This window comes from Lucilia cuprina, chromosome 2, assembly GCF_022045245.1.
Source record: "Lucilia cuprina isolate Lc7/37 chromosome 2, ASM2204524v1, whole genome shotgun sequence".
Taxonomy (NCBI): Eukaryota; Metazoa; Arthropoda; class Insecta; order Diptera; family Calliphoridae; genus Lucilia; species Lucilia cuprina.
In genome coordinates, this window is record NC_060950.1 from 44932055 (window position 1) to 44953946 (window position 21892).

Below are 21892 nucleotides of genomic sequence, written 5' to 3' on the forward strand. Positions count from 1 at the left end.
TAAAGCATCTGGTTGTCTAGGTGTACCCGTTTGAATATTTGGTGCAGCTGCACTCCTTGGAGTATGCAAATTGTTGGCTTCATTCTGCGATTCCATTATATAACGGGCTGGCGGCACTCCTTTGGTATCTCTATTACTTCTTCTAAATGGGACAGAATCCGACATAAGGCAAATGGCAAATTAATTGTTTCATAAGGCTGACGAAGAATAAAGTTGTCACTCGTTTTAATAAAAGGTCGGCAAGAATAAACAACAGTATAATTTTGGCAAAGGCTCAGTTTATTCTCTAAAATTAAGTAATTATTATTTAAAGTATCTTAAGATTAAACAAAACTTACTCGGTCGATCTCTTGTAGGCAATATAAAACGAGGACAAGTTGACTTTAACAATTACGTGACAAAACAGACTTTAGAAATGGTTGCTTTGTAACAAGTTACTTATTTAAAAAATGGACAATTCCAATGTATTTAATTTAGCTTTACATAAATTATTGACTTTAATATACAAGAAACCGTAAGTTTTTTCCCCTCTTTAATAAACATAGATACTAGCAACATTTCGAACAAACAAAGATGCCACCTAATAATAAACAATATATCAAACAGGATTGCCCTCAACGACAATGAATAATTAAAACTGAACATGACTGAACAAAACACAAAACATCACTGAACTTAGAAAAATTTATGCATTATTTATTTATTTTTTTTCTCGCTAAAAAATGGAGTATTTATATTTTTTTGTTTTTGTACTCTTCTTACTATCATCCGGAAGTAACCTAAAAGTATACTTCCAGGCGGCGGAAACTAGAAATCAATGTATTTTGTTTTTGTAAAATGTGTGCTCTCGTCTGACAATTGTACAGAAGTGACTACAATCCACACTTCCAGATGAATAAAATACAACATTAATGTGAACACTCCTCAAACTGTCTTCCAGAAGTGACATAAACATACAAATCAGGAAGATACAAATTAGGAAACAATGTATTTTGTTATTGTAAAATGTGTGTTCTCACCCAACTCTCATACAGAAGTCACTAAAACGTATACTTCCAGATGAAAAAAAATTCAACAGACATGGTTTTTTGTTTAAGCAAAATTGATGCACTCTTCTAACTATCATCCGGAAGTAACTTAAAAGTTTATTTCTAGAAGACGAAAATTCGAAATCAATGTATTTTGTTTTTGTAAAATGTGCGTTCTCGTCTGACAATCGTCCAGAAGTATTTCTGACGTAGCGTCTGGGTTGAAGGGTTTGAAGGGTAAATACCAATTATTGTCTTTACTTAAACCAAAATATATTCAATTAAGCCTTTAAAAGTTTCAGGAATATGAATTAGCATAGTACTGTTGTGAAAGTTGGACCAAAAGGGGATAAAAAATAGGACAAAAGGGAGAAAAACTGCAAAAATTAGTACTTTTGTGCTTTGAGACCATTTTTTATACTTTAAGGTATAGGACGAATATTTTTGTATGTTTCAATTTTCAGCACAAACCCAATATTCCCTCCCCACTAAAGTAGTGTAGGGTACAATTATATTAATACTAGCTAACACCCGGCATGCTTTGCTACCCCAATCGAAATTAAATACATAATCAAAAAAAAGGATTTATTTAGTTACTAAATTATAAAATATTTTTCTTTAATGTTTATTATAATTCCTTTTGATGACAATATAATTCATTTAAATTATAAAGTAATACATTACTGATCTATATATTTCTTACTTGCTAAAATTTAATATGTACTTTTATTCTTAAAAAATAATTCTTATTCCTATGCCTTTGGATATAAAATATTTTTTGTTTTACCCTCTAGTATAAATTAAAACCACACTCAACAATTTTGAAAATTCTAACCACAATAGAGATACCAAGCAAATTATTGCGAGTTCGCCTATCCATTAAAAATTTGAATTATCTAACAGTTTTCAAGATATACGATTGAATGACCGCCCGTTATTTTCTAAATGTTCACATGAATGTCAAAGATATTCATATAAAATGGGCGGACATTTTATATGAATATTTTTTCTCCCAAATGTTTAGTTGAATATTAAAGTAATTAATGCAAAATTTGATGAATCTAGTTCTATATTTTCCAATTGTCAGACGAGAGCACACATTTTATAAAAACAAAATACATTGATTTCTAGTTTCCGCCGCCTGGAAGTATACTTTTAGGTTACTTCCGGATGATAGTAAGAAGAGTACAAAAACAAAAAACTATAAATACTCCATTTTTTAGCGAGAAAAAAAATAAATAAATAATGCATAAATTTTGCTAAGTTCAGTGATGTTTTGTGTTTTGTTCAGTCATGTTCAGTTTTAATTATTCATCGTAAAACTTAAATGAGTTACTGTTTATATTTTCGTGAATCAGATTTTATCCATCTCATTACTGTATGAGAATCTGTCCAGAACTGCACACGATCAGGTTTAACACAATAATGATTAATTAATTGGTTTTGAAGTCGAACAGCTATAACAGCGGCTTGAAGCTCCAGTTTTGGTATTGAGTGATATCTTGTCGGTGCACAATTAGTTTTACCACAAACAAATGAAATTTTATAACCAGTATTTGTTTTTATTCGCCAGTAACCGACAACCGCCATGGCCTGTTCGCTAGCATCACTAAACAAATGTAACTCATTAACAGTATTACAAAAATTATAAAAATGGCAACGAGATATTTTATAGTCCTTTACCTTCTTTATTTCACACAGCCAAGCAACCCACCTACCATTCAAACAATCCGGTATTTCATCGTCCCAGTTTCAATCGTATTTCTATAGTGTTTGCATCAGAATTTTTCCCGCTACTGTAATATTTGCCAAAAAACCATACGGATCAAAAATAGACATAATTACACTTAACATTTCTCTTTTTGTTGGTTTGCGACGTAATTCAATAATATCTTCAGTTATTCGATGAAATTTTAAAATAAAAACAAATTCATCAGTAATTGGATTCCAATGCAAACCTAATATTCTTTCGACTCCATCCGTTGACACATCAACTGAACGTACAATAGAGCCATGAAATGCGTCAATAACATTCTGGGAATTTGAAACTATTTTGCATAAATCGAAACCAGCTTTTTTATGAATCTTTCTCACCTCTGTTACAACCTCGATTGCTTCCGAATCTGACTGGAAACAATCCACGTAATCATCTACATAATGACGATAAATTATAGCATCCTCGGCTCTTGGGCTTACTTCCGAAAATGTCTGGGCATTTTTGTTTTTAATAAATTGAGCTATAGTAGGAAAGCAAGCGGCGCCAAATATCATTCTTGTCATGTTGTATGGAATCATTACAATCTAAACCTCTCCACAAGAATCTTTGAGAATTTATGTCATCATTCTTTATGGCTACTTGCAAAAACATTTCACGAATATCTCCGCAAACCGCTACCGGTGCTTCTCTAAATTTAAACAATACTGATATAAGTGAATTGTTTAAATCAGGGCCAGAAAGAAGTGCATTATTTAAAGAAATTCCATGGACTTTGGATGCAGCATCAAAAACGACGCGAATATCATCTTTGTTTGGGTTTTTAACGGCAAAATGAGGCAAATAAAAGGTTTTTGGTGTAATTGCTTTCTCTGATTGGCTTAACCGTCTGGCATATCCCTTTTTTAACAGATCTTCAATTTTGTCACAGTATTTCTTAGCATATACATCATACCTTTTAAATTTGTTTTCTGTTAATTCTAATCTTTTTCGAGCCATTTCATAAGTTGGTGGAAACGAGATATCGTTAGTTTTCCACAATAAGCCACATTCATAACGATCACCAATGAACTTTGTTGTTGTGTTCATTATATCTAATGCTCTTTCATGTTCACTTGACAAAATTGTTTTAATATTACTTTTCACACCACAAGATTCAACCTCAAAGTAATTATACATCATATCTTTTATTTCTTCATCGGCCGTTTTATTTTTTACTGCATTTGTACAAAATACTTGCTTGGCCTTTAAATCACAATTTTTCACGGGACCATAATTAATTAATCCCAATTTACATTTTATAACAATCGGACCAAAATACGATGGATTTTCTATAACTTCATTGGGAACTGTTAAAAATGCGTGAGCAATACTTATTATCATTTTTGGTCTTATTGAAATGTATTCGTTAATTGGTATATTTGTCAAATGGGGATAATTAACAGTCAGCTGATTTTTAACAATCGATTGGGTTGGCAATTCTAGATTTTTTGACAAGTAAATTCTTTTCATTTCATATTTATTTTTATTATCGTCAATAGCGCTTACATAAACATCAACAATTTCTGTGGATTCACTAGACGAGCGACCATTTAACCATTGCAGCTTTAGCGTATCTGTTGTGCCGTGTAGGTCTAGCTGACGAGCAATATCCCAATCTAGAATTGTTGCATTAGTCCCATCATCTATAAAGGCGTAAATAGACACTTCTTTTCCATTATTGTAAAGCTTTATTGGGATTATCTGGAACAAAACATTATCAAGTTGACAGTCTACATGACAATTAACGGCGGAATAGCCGTTGATGAACTTGTGGGCATTTCTCGGCTAATATTATGTAGGAGATTATGATGTTTTTGAGGACAATTATTTATACCACACACATGTTTGGCGTAACAGGATTTTAATTGATGATTCGGTTTTAAGCAACAAAAACACAAGTGTAATTTTTTTACAATTTTCCAGCGATCATCTACTTCCATGCTCAAAAACTTTTCACAATTACATATGTCCGCACATTCACCATCACAAATAAAACACGGTTTGTGGGCCATGCTAAGCATTGCATATTTGTTTGTTTTTTGTGATGCAGGTTGCTGATTATATGATTTGCGGTTGGAGCTATCTTGCAATGAAGTTGGAAGCGAATCAGATACCATGTTAGCAAGTTTTCTCATACAGTTCAGCCAGTTACTAAAATCAATAATATTGGCTGTCTTATTTAAACTTAAACATTTTTCTGCCCATTGCATTTGTTTAGTTGTTGACGATTTTGAAACTAATTCGCTCAACAGCGATGGATTATATAAATGGTGTTCTCCTTCTACTGACTTCAGCTATGTGGCCATGTTGTTAACTTTATTGGCAAAACCTATAAGTTGGTCCAATTTACCATCGGGAACGTTCGGATATAACCTCACTTTTTGAATCTGGCTTTTTATTAGCATTTCAGGACGTCCAAATGTTTCTTTTAATGTTTCAATTATGGCACTCACGTTTTTTGAACTGGAAATAAGGCATTCCACGGTTTCTCGTGCGGGTCCCGTAAGAGCTTCACGAATTCTAATGATGTTCTGAAGATCAGTATATTCAAATTCTTGAGTAGTGGCAATAAAATCTTCGTAAAACATTTGCCAGTCTTCAGGCTGGCCTTCAAATTTAGGAAACGGATATATTTTCTTTGATTTGGTAGGTTGGCAGTTTTGACTATGAAAAGATAAATTAGAATAGGACTCACCCGTTTCTTGACCATTATTTGGAGGAGTATTATCAGATACTGGTGTTGTTGTCGGTGGTATTGCTTTGGCAATGGTTTGAATTTCTTGTCTTAATTCTCCAACTGTAGCTTTCGTCTGATTATTGTTGGAGATAATTAGACTTTGAAGAGACGTCATTTGGCGCTGAAACTCTCTCTGTATTTCAGCGATTTGCTTTGAAGCATTTGGTGGTTTCTCACACGAACCTGTTTGGACGTTAGATGGAGTAGTATTTTTTTGTGTCTGCGAATTGTTTACTTCATTTTGTAAGACTTCATGTGGCTGTCTTAAAGCATCTGGTTGTCTAGGTGTACCCGTTTGAATATTTGGTGCAGCTGCACTCCTTGGAGTATGCAAATTGTTGGCTTCATTCTGCGATTCCATTATATAACGGGCTGGCGGCACTCCTTTGGTATCTCTATTACTTCTTCTAAATGGGGCAGGATCCGACATAAGGCAAATGGCAAATTAATTGTTTCATAAGGCTGACGAAGAATACAGTTGTCACTCGTTTTAATAAAAGGTCGGCAAGAATAGACAACAGTATAATTTTGGCAAGGCTCAGTTTATTCTCTAAAATTATGTAATTATTATTTATAAAGTATCTTAAGATTAAACAAAACTTACTCGGTCGATCTCTTGTAGGCAATATAAAACGAGGACAAGTTGACTTTAACAATTACGTGACAAAACAGACTTTAGAAATGATTGCTTTGTAACAAGTTACTTATTTAAAAAATGGATAATTCCAATGTATTTACTTTAGCTTTACATAAATTATTGACTTTAATATACAAGAAACCGTAAGTTGTTTCCCCCCTTTAATAAACATAGATACTAGCAACATTTCGAAGAAACAAAGATGCCACCTAATAATCAATATATCAAACAGGATTGCCCTCAACGACAACAACTCTTATGTTTCTGTTAACTTTACTTTTTAATTGTTCCTTACACTCTTGATTGTATTCTTTACCTTTAAAGTTTTGTATGAACACGTTTTGTTGAATAAAATGAATTTTCCAATGAATATAATAAATTGTTATTAAATAAAGAATATAAAAAATATACTATTATTTAGATCATAATGGGCAAAAAAGTTCTGAACAAAGTACTACTTTACCAATTTCGTTTCGGATAAAGTATTGTTCAAATTCTTTGTATTTTTATACCCTTCACCTTCGTGAGAATGGTATATATAAGTTTGTCATTCCGTTTGTAATTTCTATAAAATAATTTTCCGACCCTATAAAGTATATATATTCTGGATCCTTATAGATAGCGGAGTCGATTAAGCCATGTCCGTCTGTCTGTCTGTTGAAAACAGTTCTTATAGGACCCCGGATATCGGCGAGATCCGAATCTTCAATAAATCTATTAGACTTGCTTCCGAGAAGATCGCTATTTAAAATCAGCAAAATCGGTCGGTAAATAACGGAGATATGAGCAAAAATCCGAGACAACCTCTGAAAATTTCATCAAAAAATGTCAACAACACACGTGTGTGTGTAGATTTTTTTGTATGTTTGGAATCCAAACATACAAAAAAATACACAGCAAAAAAAATATGATTTGAATTTTTTGTTAAAATAAAATAATTTTCCCTTTTGTTTTGCAAATATATTTTTTAATGAACAGAAAAAAGTATTTAAAACGTTTTCAATTATATGAGAGTATATTGTGAGTTATTGTACAGTAATTTTTATGCGAATAATGTAAGTTTGAAATTTAAAACTAAGACAAATTTTTTCCAAGTGCTTTTTAAAACAATTTTTTTACGATAAACAAAAACAAAATCTACGTCTCGTCAATGTTTACCAGCAATGAATACGAAAGTGTTGTTGTTTTACACTTTCTTGTATACTGTTAAGAACAATAACAACAACGTATTGCAAGTGTTTAGCGCATATAAGTGTATAGAAAACATACTTTCTATAGCTAAGCGCATTTACAAAAACAAAACAGTACCAAGCGCATAGGGCTTGGATGCTGTTGGCGTCATTGCGTTGTTATTTTTGTTTTTCTGTGTTTTTCGTTATGTATGTTTAGATGTCTGTTGGTTTAGATGCCTTGCGTATTTTGTGTTTTATTTCGTTTAGCGTTATTGTTGTTCTTTTTGTTTAGCTTTTGATGTAATAATAATGTAGTCGGGAAAAAAATTAAAATTTATAAAAGATGTTTAAAATACACACGACACAGCCGAATATAGCACTTTTACTTGTTTATTTTTAAGAAATTTTGTTCTGAATTATTTGTAATTAGTATTGTTTTATTGTTTGTTTCCTTTATTTTTCTAAATTTTTTAATGGTTTCAGTTAAGAATTAAATTTTTGTTGATTTCGCATTTTGAGGGAATAATTTGTAAAAGGTTTGAGTGTATACTAATTATTGTGTACTAATCCTTAGTAAATCTGCGCCCGCTGGTTTTGAACATATCAAAGAGGATAAAATCTCTGCTCCCGGTCGTAGGCCGTCTATTTAGAATATCTAAGTAAAGAAAGCCATGTATGTAAACGTGATATGTAAATTAAATTGCATTAAACAGCAATTAGGGTCATGGTCTGGGGTAAAAACTTTCTATGATAACCTAAAGTACAAGGTTAGAGAAACCGTTTGAAGTTGCCTTGAAAGTTGCTCATTTTAACTAGTAAGTTTATTAAGGGTTAGGTTAGGTTAGGTTGATAGGAGGATGTATACTACATCAAATCCGAAGAAATACACCTAGGCCACTATCGGGCCTGTTGTGCGCTCCTTATCATGAAAAAAAAAAAAAAAACGGAACTGACTGAATTATTTTTCAGTGTTCAGGAACTCAGTTTCCTGAACGTAATTCCTAAGAATCTTCCAATCAGTGTTAGTTAGGAATGTTATTTCCGGAATAACATCACTTCCAAAATACTTGGATCTAACTTCGACGAATGCCTGACAGTGGCAAAGAAAGTGCTCCAGAGTTTCACTGTCCTCTCCACATGCTCTACATTCGTCTGAATCCGCACGTCCAATTTTGTATAGATGTGCACGTAATCCTATGTGTCCACTCAGAATACGTACCATCATACTAACCTCAGACTTGCTCATTTTGAGGAGATTTCTCGTCTTGCTCTCATCAGGGTCACCCCATAGAATCTTCGTGGTTCTACCCACTGTTTCATTATTCCAAGAGGCCTTATGGGTTTCTCTCACCCATACTTTTAGATCAGTTTTTGTTGCGTCGAATGGTTTTGCGTTTGTCAGGTTAACTGCCTCCAGCTCCCTTCCTTTTAAAGCTACTACATTCGCCCTTTCGTTACCGACTACTCCCGAGTGGGCTGGTACCCATATAATGTGAACCTTACATCTGGAAGAGTATTCAGTTAAAGTTTTCTTACAATCCATTGCTGTCTTAGATTTGGTTCTATCACCTGATATCGCCCTAATTGCCTTCTGGCTGTCGGTAAATATATTAAGCGCTGTGGGCGCCATGTTTATTCTAATCCAATTTACGCATTCCGTTATTGCTCGTACTTCTGCCTGGAAGCTTGTGTTATGATTTGGTAAGCGGTGGTATATTTCCGTTTCTGGGTCTTCAATATAGAACCCCACTTTGTCCTCCAACTTAGAGCCATCCGTGTAACAACGGACTCCTACTGGTACTTGCTCCAATGTTCCGCTTGACCAAGACATTCTATCTGGGATCAGCGTTTCAAAGTTTCCGACATATTCTGTGTCTGGTATACGATCTGGCATGTCCGATGATTGTGTATAACCTTCCAATGTGTCCAGTATACATTGATGACGTGTCCTATAACCGCTTTTGGCCAGTTCGCCTAAAGTATAGAGCCGTTCGGCTGTAAGCGCCGCCTCATATCTTAAATATGTTTCAATGGGTGGAATATCTAGCAACGTTTCCAGAGCCTTGGTTGAAGTAGTACACATGGCACCACTTATACCCAAGCAGCATGTACGCTGAACTCCCTGTAGAAGTTTGATATTGCACTTTTTGTCTAAAGCAGTCCACCAGATTATTGAAGCATAAGCTAGAATTGGTCTAATTACACTTTTATAAAGCCAGTTTATCATAGTAGGACTAAGACCCCATTTCATGCCTATAGCTTTCCTACATATCGCCCAGCACCGATGTGCCTTGTTGATTCTATCCTCTATGTGGTATTGCCATTTTAATTTCCTGTCGAGGATTACACCTAAGTACTTAACTTTATCTGTCACCGGTATCTTCTTATCCAGGAAGCAAGGTTCAGTATATGTAGAAATTTTTGTCTTTCTTGTGAAAAGACAGATTTCCGTTTTTGCCGGGTTAACATTGAGGCCTCTCGGTTGAGCCCAGCCCAAGGCCGTATTCAGAGCCTCCTCAGCTCTTCTACACAAGTAATTTGGATCCTTTCCCTTTAAAAGTATTACGACATCGTCTGCATAGCAGACGGGTCTAAGTCCTTTCTCAGTTAGGGTCCTTAGAAGGCTATTAATCGTGGTAACCTAGAGTAAAGGTGATAAAATGCCACCCTGTGGTATACTGCGAAATACCCTTTTCCTGATAGTTATATCGTACATCTCGCAACTTATCCATCTGTTCCTTAGCATGTGGTTGATCCAGTTACGGAGCACCCGGTCAACATAAAACTGGTCTATGGATTGGATAAGAGTATCAGTGTGCACGTTATTGAAGGCGCCTTCGATGTCAATGCATACCGCCAGTGTATATAGTTTGCTATCAAAGGATGCACCTATGTAGTGGACAACTTCGTTTAAAGCGGTTTCCACCGATCGTCCCTTTACATAAGCATGCTGCTTAAATTTTAGGTCTTTGTCGGGTATACTGCTTTTAACCATACTATCGACAATCCGTTCCAAGGTTTTAAGTAGGAAGGACGTAAGACTTATCGGTCGATAAGACTTAGGTGTCGCATAGCTAGGTTTCCCTGGTTTAGGTATAAATATTACCCTTGCATCCTGCCATTTAATGGGGGTATATGTGAATTGCAAGCATGCAGTGAATATCAGAGACAGATGTACGGAGACCAGTTCCGCCTCCATCTGTAAGAGTGCCGGGAAAATGCCATCCGGCCCTGCAGCTTTATAGGGAGCGAAGCTCTTGATTGCCCCTTTAACCATATCAGGTGTAATTACAATTTTCGTGTTTGCCTCCTCTTCCTCCAATATCGGTTCGTCTATGTTATTCGATATACCTGGTGGGAAATGAGAGTCTATTAGGAGTTTCATTGTCTCCTCCATATCCTCCAGCCTCTTGCCCGTGTCATCGACCATAGATTCCGGTTGGACATAAGTTTTGGATAGGAATTTTTTTTATCTTCGATACGTCATTTACGCTGTCTACCTGTTCACAGAAAAGTTTCCAGGAGTCTCGTTTGGCTTTACGAACAACTTTTTTATATTCACCAAGTTTACTACGATACTCATCCCAGTATACTGCGGTCTTTTTACGCCGTGCCCGGTTAAATAGTTTGCGAAGAGTCTTACCAAGGTTCCGGATCTCCCCGGTTACCCAGGGTTTCTCCTGGGCAGATCTCCGCTCTCGCAGAGGGCAGCTGTCCTCGAACGATTCAACCAAGGCACTTGTGAGCATTTCTACTTTGGCGTCTATGTCCTCTTTATTTCGACATTGAACAGTGTCCTGACATAAACGGTTCTTTAGTAAGGAACCGAACATTGTCCAATTAGTTTTAGACTTATTCCGAAAATTTATCGGCTTTGGTGGCGGCCGTAGTATTTTGAATCTTATGTACCGATGGTCAGAAAAGGAGTGCTCGTCAGAAACCCTCCAATCCTGAATTTCGTTTATAAGCTCTTCTGAACATATAGTTATATCTAATACTTCTTCTCTGATTCTATTGACGAAGGTAGCTTTATTACCTAAGTTCGATGTTATCAAGTCTTTAGTATTAAGGAAATCCATGAGGGCTTGTCCTCTGCGATTGGTGTTTGTACTACCCCAAGCTACATGGTGGGAGTTGGCATCACAACCTATTACAATTTTCTTATTTTTCCTTTGTGCCTCTTCGACCAGTTTCATCAGCTCCGCCGTTGGTGGTAGTGTCGGAGAATCGAAAGGCAGGTAAACAGATGCAAGGTATATGTTGCCACGACCTTGCTTCAGCACCGTTGCATCCGATGTAGATAATCCTGTTGAGAGAAGAAAACATAAGTTCTTGTGGCATAAAGATACATGTTCTCGGGCGAGACCCTGTATCAGCGTAGAAAAGTTGGAAATTTATGTGATTTAATCCAGAAACCTTGTTGCGAATCGTCCAAGGCTCCTGGATTAAAGCTATATGTATCTTACCTGTGTTAATTTTAGCCATCAGAGCGTTTGTGGCCGTCTCGCTCCGATGGAGGTTTATTTGGATAACTTCAATCATTGTCATCCACTTAAACTGTCTTCCAGTGAGTTAGTGATCACCTCCTCGCCCGTTGGATTTGGCTCCTCCGGGTAACCTGAAGTGGCTATTGATGGCACTGCGGTGTCCCTATCAGGCATAGGAAGAGCAGTCTTTTTTAATCGACACTTTCCCAATTTTGGAGAGCTCTGCTGTTCTGTCTTCTGGCGAGTGAGTGATTTCCTCCTCGCCTTTAGGATTTGACTCCTCCACATTGCCAGTACTTGCTAATGATGCTTTGGTTACTGTCTTAGGTGTTTTAGTGTCCTTATCGGGAGCGGTTTTAACAGCCCTTTCAATCGGCGCCTCTCCGATTTTGGAAATGGCAGCTGTACCTTCTTTTGGCGAGTTAGTGGTAACTTCCTCGCTTTTAGGATTTGACTTCTCAACGTTATCAGTAGTTGCTACTGATGCTGTGTTCTTAGGTTTTTTAGTGTTCTTTTCGAGGCTTGTTGTAACAGCCCTTCCAATCGGCACCTTCCCAATTTTGAATATGACAGCTTTAGAGGCGAAGTAAGCCCTACCTTTATTCTTGGCAAGACTAGCCATAGATTTCTGGTCGATACCTATTACAAATAAAGTTCCCTCAGGTTCTTCTTTCCTGTAAAAGACTTCCCATTTTTCACGGCCAGCTCAGCATTTTGACCACCAAGAATTTCCAGTATACGTTCACTTGTCAGTTTACTGCCCTATCCTTTTATGTATACAGTGGACTTTAAGAGCACCGGAAGCTCGCTCTTCTTTACCAGTCCCAGCTTAGCGCCGTCCCAGGGAGGAGGGATACTTTCCACCAAGTTTTTTAGGGTGCTAACACATTGGTGAGATGCCAATCTCATCAACATCGCGCCCATGCTGAACTCGCAGCTCACGCTCTCTATTGGTTGTCTGCCCTTTGAAGCGATTGCGTGGTCCACTATCTTATTGTTCACCAGATCTTCTACCTTACTCTGTTGGTCTATTGGAATTTTGCCTGTCGGGTTACCGGCATCGTAAACTGCATAGCAGAGATCGTCCCGGTGTCTTCTTCTGGCAACTTTGGCGTAAGATGGCGGCTCTTTTCCTTTTCCACTGTCTTTCCTCTCTTTTCGGGCCTTCTTTTGAGATACTCGTGCCTTCGAGATTGATTTCGCCGACGTGGTCGCCTTCGGAATATCTATCTTGGCGTTGTCACCCTTACTCGCAGGATTCTGACTTGAGGTTCCTTTGAGTGAAGTATGGCTTGGCTTCGACTGTATATAAGAAGACGGGGAGCTCTTTTTCTTCTTCGGTTTATTCTCATTTGTCAACTCCTCGGGAGACCAGATCCTCTTTGCCTCAGATCTTGTAAGAGAGTCCAATTTTTCTTTTGGAGTGTCGTTGGATTGACTAACTATGATTTCCTGAAGCATCTTTTTCAACTTCCTCCTCTGTGCTCCAGATAGTCTTTTCTTAGTAATAGGTAGTTTAGCTATGCTATCACTCACCTGTTTCACCATTTGCTCTACTTCATCCTTTTTGGGATTTGCTATAATGGTGTTGTTATTATCATCTGAGGATTCAGAGTCGGAACTCTCACCTATATTGAAAGGCTGAGGTAGCTTAGAGCTCTCTCCGAGTACATCATTCTCTTTCACTCCTATGTTTTTGCCAGTGGCATGCTGTACACTTGACGCATTGTCCGCCACGGAGGCCAAGGTACCCACCTCCGTAGTAGTATTTTGCTCACGATTGCAGGATGACGACGACACGTGACTCGCGAGTAGATCAACACTTGCCGCCGGTACTGGGTTATTTAGGCCCTGCACCGTAACTTTTATCTTTTTATTTTTCTTTTCCATGTTGTTTTTTTTTCCAGTTTTTTGGTCCGCGGGGAATATAATATTCCCAAGTGGTGGACAATCTGCCTTCCCTCAGCTTGAGTCAAACTAAAACTGGGGGAGGACAGATGGTCCATCACCACCCCCTATCCGCCACCCGGGGACGCGCTCGGTAGGAAAAACGGGAAAACTCCCCCGAGAAGTTTATTAAACAATTACAAATATTTTCCGAATTCAATTTAGTTATTTGTTTAGCTATTTTGTTCCTCGAAGATTTTTGATTACAAATATTAAATGTTATTCGGTCATTCGAGTTCACTTTCTTAGAACTTGCTATGCATAGATATAAATGTTTATTGGAGTAGAGCAACAGTGGTATCATTTAAAAGACCTTTCGAATGCGCATTAGGAAATATAAAAATCTCAAATTTCGTTAAATTTTAAAAAAAATCAACAAAATTTTTCAAAGCCATTTAAGTTTAAAATATGTTATGTATTTAAATATGTATATTCAAACTTTCCGCATTTAACTTATATACAGTCAAAATTTCAAATTAATTTGACAATTTAGATAGCATTTTTCGATTTTTCAAAAAAATATGCTTTTATTAGAAAACCGCGAAAATTTTAGAATGGATGTTCATAATTTACATATTATTAAAAATCCCATCGAATGAGCTTTCATATGACGCCCCATTAGTTTATAGTTTCTATTAATTAAAGTTTAAAATCATGTTAACCCACTATAAACTTTCAATTAACGTAAAAGTTTGATCTAGCAGCGGATTAACATATATAAATTTATAATATAATTATATATAATTTTTTTCGATTTCTTTTAGATGAAAAAAAGTCTGGTCAAAATGCTCTATGTTGGGTTTCTTTGAGAAATGTCACTAAAGCTTTAAAGTAAATTTCTGATGTGAACCTTGTACACCGATCCTCGTAAAATATTTTTCTAACAAATCATGTTTGTGTAATGAGAGTTAAAGTAATTTTCTAATGGGTACCTTATATGGGAGGTAGGGTCAGTTATGACACAAAGATTTCGGTGTCTATAAAATTTCTTGCATAGTTTTAGAAATTTCTTTGTATTATATATTTTTACAATAAATTTCTTATTTACTTATTAAAATTTGTTTAATGAAATCAAAAATTAACAAAAAATAAACATACATTCCACAGTGGGGCAGAATGGAAATTTTTTGGAAATAAATCTGGCATTTCTAAACGGGATAAAATTTGGCGTGAGCGTAGCCAAGGAGTATTTGAGTTTAAGTTTTGAAGATGAACCCCGCAGATGCCCCAGGGACGGAGCTGTGGCGGCTCAAAGTAGGGTACCTACGACATGTAAAATTTTTAAACTCGTGCCATTTTTTTGTTTTTCACCCAAATACAAAAATTTTTATATTTTCTGAAAGCGATCGACGAGATCTTGAAAAAAACATGCTACTACTTATCTCTTATAATATCCGAGTTATAGGCATTTAAAAATTTAGTGATACAAAATTTACCATACCTTGCTCCGCCTTTTTTTGAATACCGGGCGTAATTTTGGACCAAATGGACTCATTTTTTTCTTGTTAGTTAGACAACAAAATTTCCAATAATATATATTTCAGATCAATATCATTTACAGATCCAAAAATATACGTTTTTTAATTTAAAAATTCAAAAAATTTTAGATTTTTGCCGTTTTTTTGACCAAAATGTGTCTTAACTCTTTTATTAATAAAATAAAATTTTCTTTAAGAACATATAACAATTTTATAGTTTTCTAAAAGGTATCTTTACGCAGAACGCTTTGGCGTAAAAAAACTTGTCCTATTTTTTTGAAAATGTTGCCACTGCGTCCTTCCGAATATGACCTATTTTTTATCAAAACTTCAACTTGGGCGACATGTTCTAAAATCCCAAAGCTGGGATCAGAAAACTGAAAGAAGTTTTGGAAACCTCAATATGTTTTCCATTTACTCCAAAAGTATTTTCCCAGCCCTGAAAGATATGTGGACCCTATGGGCAAAAATGTAAAAAATCCCATTTTTGGGATTTTCATTCCTATTTTTGGGAATTGCGGGATGCCCTTTGACCTTTTTAATTTTTTTGCATTTTCTTATTTGAAATGACAAATTTAACAAGCGTTGAAGATTTCATTGAGTTTTGTTCATAAATAAAGATTTTGTCATATATTACATATTTGTTAAATTTCTAAAACTATGCTTTATATCAAAATTTTAATAGGGTCGCAGATAGCTACAACAATTTAGTCCATATTTATCCCTTAATATCTTTTTTTAGTTAGATATGGAAATTCTCGGCCCTTAACAAAAAATTTCAAGCCAATATCTCAATTACATTCAAAAATATGTTCATTTAAACCTGTATCCTTTAATTTCATACTTTTCATATTTTAGTATTAAATATGACAGAACATGTTTAAATCTTATATTTACCTATTTTCTATTTGTTTGCTTATCCTTATAATTTGAATTACAGGTTATAGTAATATAGTCCTAAATGTTAATAGGTAGACAGTTCGTAATTTTTTACTTTGGAATACCTGTATCGGAAATGACAAGAATTGGTATATAAGTAAACTTCTCAGATTTTAAGTACCATATTTAATAAATCTACAATGAAGTTTACATTAAAGTATGAAGAGTTGTGTTCCGTTTTATGGAGTGTATCTTCAAAAGGGCCAGAAAGAATTGAAGACATTTCAAATTATATAAAAACTACATATAGTAGAAAAGTAGACAAAACAGGCATATCAAAAATTGAAAACTTTTTAAAACTTTTTGATGTAAAAAGTAAGTCTGTGGATGGAAATCAAAAGAAATTTTGATTAAAATTTTGTAGTTGGATGGAAACTACTACGGAAATCTCAACTTACAACACATCAGCAGGAGCGCCTTGCAAGTCATACGAAGACTTATGTTCAAGGTAAAAAAAGAGGGTCACACAAAAACTTTTTTCAATCTCAAATGAGGAAATTGCTGATACATTTAACGAAATGCTGAAAAAGGAAAGCCAACCTATGGATGCCGTACATATTGCAACTATTCTTCCTAATGCATCACCAAAACGACTTAAGCGAATTGTGGAAAGTTTACCAACTCCAACATCACCAACATCGGAAATTCATTTGAAGAAATATGGATCAATACAACTCCGGGTTCAAAAAATTTTTGTAGACCCATTGGATTTGAATATATAAAGGAGTCAAAGAAAACAACAAAAGATTTAGTGGAAATATTTAAAAGATGAAATAAATGCACTGGAGCCCATTTGCATAAAAATAAAGGAATTCTCTATTAATGTATCACATCAGCTAAGTTTAACAATGATTGATGGAAAGGTCAGCAATGCCATAACAGAAACTTCTTCCTTTTGGAGATGCTCAATATGTAATGAGAAAAAGTCGCAATTCTCAAATATAAACAAAAGCAGAAGTATTAATGAAGAAGTCCTGTCTTTCTCAAAACTTAAACTCGAATGCTCCTTGGCTACGCTCACGCCAAATTTTATCCCGATCGGATCAGCCGTTTAGAAATGCCAGATTTATTTCCAAAAAATTTCCATTCTGACCCACTGTGCATTCTAGGGTTCATCTCTTAAATTCTGAAAATAAATTTTACATAGTTTTATTTATTTTTGTTGTTTTTTGTTATTGCTGATGATGATGGGGGGAGTAGGTTGTGATTTTGAAAAAAGGAAATTTGGACTTTATATAGCTAAATGGCTGAACCGATTTTTCCGAAATTTTTAACGGTCTCTTTCTGTATGTCTCAAAGGAATTATAGGCTGCTATTTACTTCAAATTTTTAAGTGGGCGAGGTGCCACGCCCATATTCAAAATAAGAGTTAAAGGTCACATATCTCAGAAACTGCAAAAGTCAAATTTTGTATGGACAACTTTGACATCCATAAAAATATTTTTGAACAAAATGGGCGGAATGGCTATAGTGGGTTTATCTGGGAAGCTTCTTCAAATTTTGCAAGAAGAACTTTAATATCCATCTGAAGATTTTGGGGAAAATGCTGCTTTTATTGTTAAGTGTTTGTAAGGCACTCGTTGAATGTTTGTAAGATATTAAATTTATTTCTAAAACTAAAAATCTTAAGTACTACATTTTAAAATCTAAACATAAACTAGTACACATATGTAAGTGATTACCACATGTCCTTATTACTCTCGCTCTGTGTGATAAATATAATCACAAGAATAGGTTTTATGGAGAATAAGGGACGTTTTTCCTTCTTATCGTTACACATACAGTGGCTGACAAAACAATGAAAATTTTTTTAAATTTTACAAACCCAAAACTTTATTAAAAAATTATTTTTTTAGAATTTTATTTGTATATGTCCTTATATACAAAAATTAATAATATTTCTCGAATATAATTAATTTAACTTAAAAAAATAAAACAAGATTAAAGTATTTGGTTTTCTATTACTGACAAAACAATGAAAAATTTTGGTATTATGTAATATAAAAAAATTATTCCCTTATTACCGTATCCTAAAAATCGTCCTTCCAATTAGACCTGAAAAGACAATTTTTGAGCCCATATATTGGAACTACTGTTTTCCATAGATTTTCTCTGGGGTTGATATATGGTGAACTTTACCACTTTAATACAGGTATAATTTTTAAGTCTAGCAACTCGATTGCAACTCGAAAGTTGGCTTTTAGGGCCATTGTCGTTTTTAAATCTTCAAACTACGGGCCCAGTTTCCACAGGGGAGGAATACTTTATGTTTTTTAATGAATCTCTACCTTATACCATACATATTATCTTTTTATAATTGAATTCGACCTAGAAATAGTTTTATACCATAATTTTTCCACAGCTAAACTTAATATTCTTCAAGTCCAGTATCTTTCCGCTTTGGCCACCTTATAAATGTCCTAAAACTAAGTGTTCTAACTAAATTCGGACACGTCCATAAAAAGAATATTTTTTTCATTTTAATTCGACCTGTTTATGTTATCTTTGGCAATGAGTATACGAATATAACGATTCTTTCTAAAACTAAGAGGTTTTCCCGCAGCGCGACTACAACCAAGTTCTGTCTAATTTTCCATGTGATTAACAACAGGAGTACTTATTCGAACTTTTTATTAATAACTATCTTAGAGGAGTATTTTTTTGAATTTTTCGAATTCTATTGTCATTAAATTATCCTGTACTAGCTGCGTGTACCCGGCGTTGTCCGGGTTTCTTCGAAAATTAAGAAGAATAATTTTCTATCTGTAATGACTATACTTTTGTTTTAAATAGATGTCAAAATTTAGCTTATAACGATAAAATAGTTATTATATTTTTCCGCATTTTTTTTAATACTCAAAATCATTTTCTGGACCAAAAAGTCCTCTAAAAATTTACAAATTGATAATGAGCTTAAATTAGGAAATTTTGACTCATTTGTAGAGAAATTTAAGAAACTTTCTTCGTGAAATTATAATGAAATTAGCATTTTCAGTCACTGGTAGGGAACTAAGGAAACCTTCAAATTAGTTGTTTTAATTTTTCCGCGTGCAGTAGATTTTAAGAACTGTTCAGTTTAATTTTGGTTACACTTTACTTTGTAATGCCCCTGGCGTAAAGAGGCAAAAGGCTTCGGGGGATTTTATTAACTACAATTAACCATAAATTTTCTTGCTATTTAAAAATTACATGCAATTTAAAAAAACTCTAAAACGATTATGAAAAATTCTGGACAAAATCTTGAAAAATTTGGGCTCATTGCAAGATTTCAAAATTCTTAAAATGAACAAAATTTCTGTCCTAGGAAAATATGAAGAGTCCTTGAATTTTGACAGAGAAAACAAAACAACTTTTAATTACACAAACAATTTTGAGTTGTTCATTAAAGAGTAAAACCACCGTTTTTGTCTCATCATTGTTTCTCAAATACATCAATTTATTATTATTATTATTCATTAGCTTTTATGCATCTACACTTAAGTTTTGGCTGGATTTAGACGCCACTTATTAAATCCGAAGAAATAAAGGTTTAAAGGTCAAAGGGTTAATAAGTAAAATTTAGGTATTTTATACTTATCACTTATTAAAATATCCAAATCTTCCTCCAATTAAAAAAATTTCGGAATTTGTTAATGGGAAATGGAATAACTCCAGTACACATTGAGTTATTTAAAATCATTATTAGATTTGAAAAGCTTGCAATAAATACGGTATGAACAATGCTTTATATGCATCATTTGAGAGGTCTACCTGTTTATATAAGATTTGCAAAAGTGCTGTCTTTCGTAATATTTCGTCAAATTTCCTTTCTATACTAACACTACTTCACTTTGTGTTTTTGCATTGCATGCACTGAAAGAAAAGTTTGTAAAATTTTTTACTGTTTGTAATATAGTGACTTCACTGCTTTACGCTGTACTGTATTATAAATAAAAAAAAAAAACATTAAAATTTCGGGATTTTTATGAATAGGATTGGAAAAAATTTAAACACGACCTATTATTTTTGAACATTGCTTTCGGAAATGCATTTATTTGCAATTTTAGGTACAAAATGAATCGTAATATACTCCATGTAAATAAAAGTAAAGAAAAAATGGAAGATTTTGAAAAATGAAACAAATAATGAATCGTCAGGTGTAAAAAATATTCTGCAATAACTTTTGCGCTCATATACAATGCTATAAATGTCAACTATAGGCTTGTATATCAAAAATTAACATAATAGCGGGCATTACATTTGTTTATCAGTTTATGTCGTTGATTCACCTTTATTAAAATTTCCATTATTTCTTACAATTACTCAGAAAAAATTTTTTATATAAATTTTTTTACGTATTAATTGATCATTTTTCTCGATATATTTTAAAATTAAAATAAATATTATATATCAAACCTTCTCATATGCAAAAATAACTTTCGGCAAACAAGAACTTATCTTTATGTTTAACAACAGAGATATCTCTATGTGTAACTCCATCAAAACACTTTCAAGCTTTCATTCTCTTAGTTTGGAAGTACGTGCGTTGGAAAATAAACCAAAGAGCTCAATTGAGAGCTCGCTGCGCTTGTATGCTCTAATGAGTAGTCAAATACATATCTTCATGGTTTTTTAGATTTGAGCTGAATTTAAAAAATGGCAACCGAATTTATATCAAGGTAATTTTTTCATGGTATATTTAACTGATCACAGATTTTTATTATCGCGATTTAACAATAAATTTTTATTTTATATTTTTGATATAAAACTCGATTTGTATGGAAAATATTATTGTTTTCTCGAATTATATAAAAATAAATTTTAAGGGGAGATAAGAATGATTTTCTAGATAGATTTAAGTGTTACATAAGAAACCACAGCCAATTTAAATTCGAATTTTTGTGAAAATGTAATATGAATATATCATTTACCATATTTAAGGATCGTAAGAAACTACATCCGATTCTGATTTAAAACAGTTATTTTCTGATTTAAAATAGTTATTTTCTGATACACAGCAGGTGTTGAAATAAAAATAGTTTTCCGGTGGAAAATATAAGTGATGGGAGTCTTATATATGGATCTCCAACAATATAATTTTGATAACAAATTTTCATGTACTATTTTCTCGATCGTAGTAAAATACATCCGATTCTACTTTCAAATAGTTATTTTTTGAGGATATACAGGTTTAAAAATAAGAATAGTTTTCCGGTGGAAAATATAAGTGATGGGAGTATTATATACGGATCTATAACCTTTTACGCTTTTGATGAAAATCGATTTTTTAAATTTAAATTTAATAATTTAAATTAAATTGATTACAGATATTTATTTTACGTAATCGTAAAGTTAGTAAAGCATTTATTTTCAAATAAAAATAAATGTTAGATTAAATATTTAACTAAATAATAATTCTTATATAATATCTTTAGCATTATAAATATAACATTAAGATCACAACATTCTTGGAATTAGTGGTATATGTATATTTTTTTTCATGTATTAAACATTCTCTTCCTCAAACTAACCTAACCTTCCACGATAGAACTATTGTCATGAAAATTTCAAGAAGCAAAAAATCCAGATCAAAAAGTTGAATCCAAAAATACACAGTATTTTTTATATAGCCTAGAAATTTATTGTTAAAGCTGGTATTGTAAAAGTGAACATAAAAATATGCGTAGCATCCAATCAATATAACATAGAGCCTTTATTAAGTTCTAAGGATA

General features: G+C 33.8%; 1 protein-coding gene and 1 long non-coding RNA gene across 8 annotated transcripts in view; one reads left to right on the forward strand and one right to left on the reverse strand.

Annotated features, from left to right (window-relative positions):
- LOC111686066 (probable dolichyl pyrophosphate Man9GlcNAc2 alpha-1,3-glucosyltransferase) overlaps positions 1–21892 on the forward strand; it is a 363172-nt gene that overhangs the window by 20347 nt on the left and 320933 nt on the right. The window contains exon 2 of one of the 7 annotated variants that reach the window (XM_046945107.1): positions 20637–20839. The exons of the other annotated variants lie outside the window; for them this stretch is intronic. Within the exon in view, the coding sequence (XP_046801063.1) occupies positions 20817–20839 (23 nt within the window). The 5' untranslated portion in view covers positions 20637–20816. The remainder of the gene's footprint in view (positions 1–20636; positions 20840–21892) is intronic. 7 annotated transcript variants of the gene reach the window in all.
- The window catches only part of LOC124418517, a 45588-nt gene continuing 29633 nt past the window's right edge, over positions 5938–21892 (reverse strand). Inside the window, exons 2-3 of the long non-coding RNA XR_006940054.1 lie at positions 6126–6168; positions 5938–6071 (exon numbers count right to left, since the gene is read on the reverse strand). This is a non-coding gene — a long non-coding RNA (uncharacterized LOC124418517). The remainder of the gene's footprint in view (positions 6072–6125; positions 6169–21892) is intronic.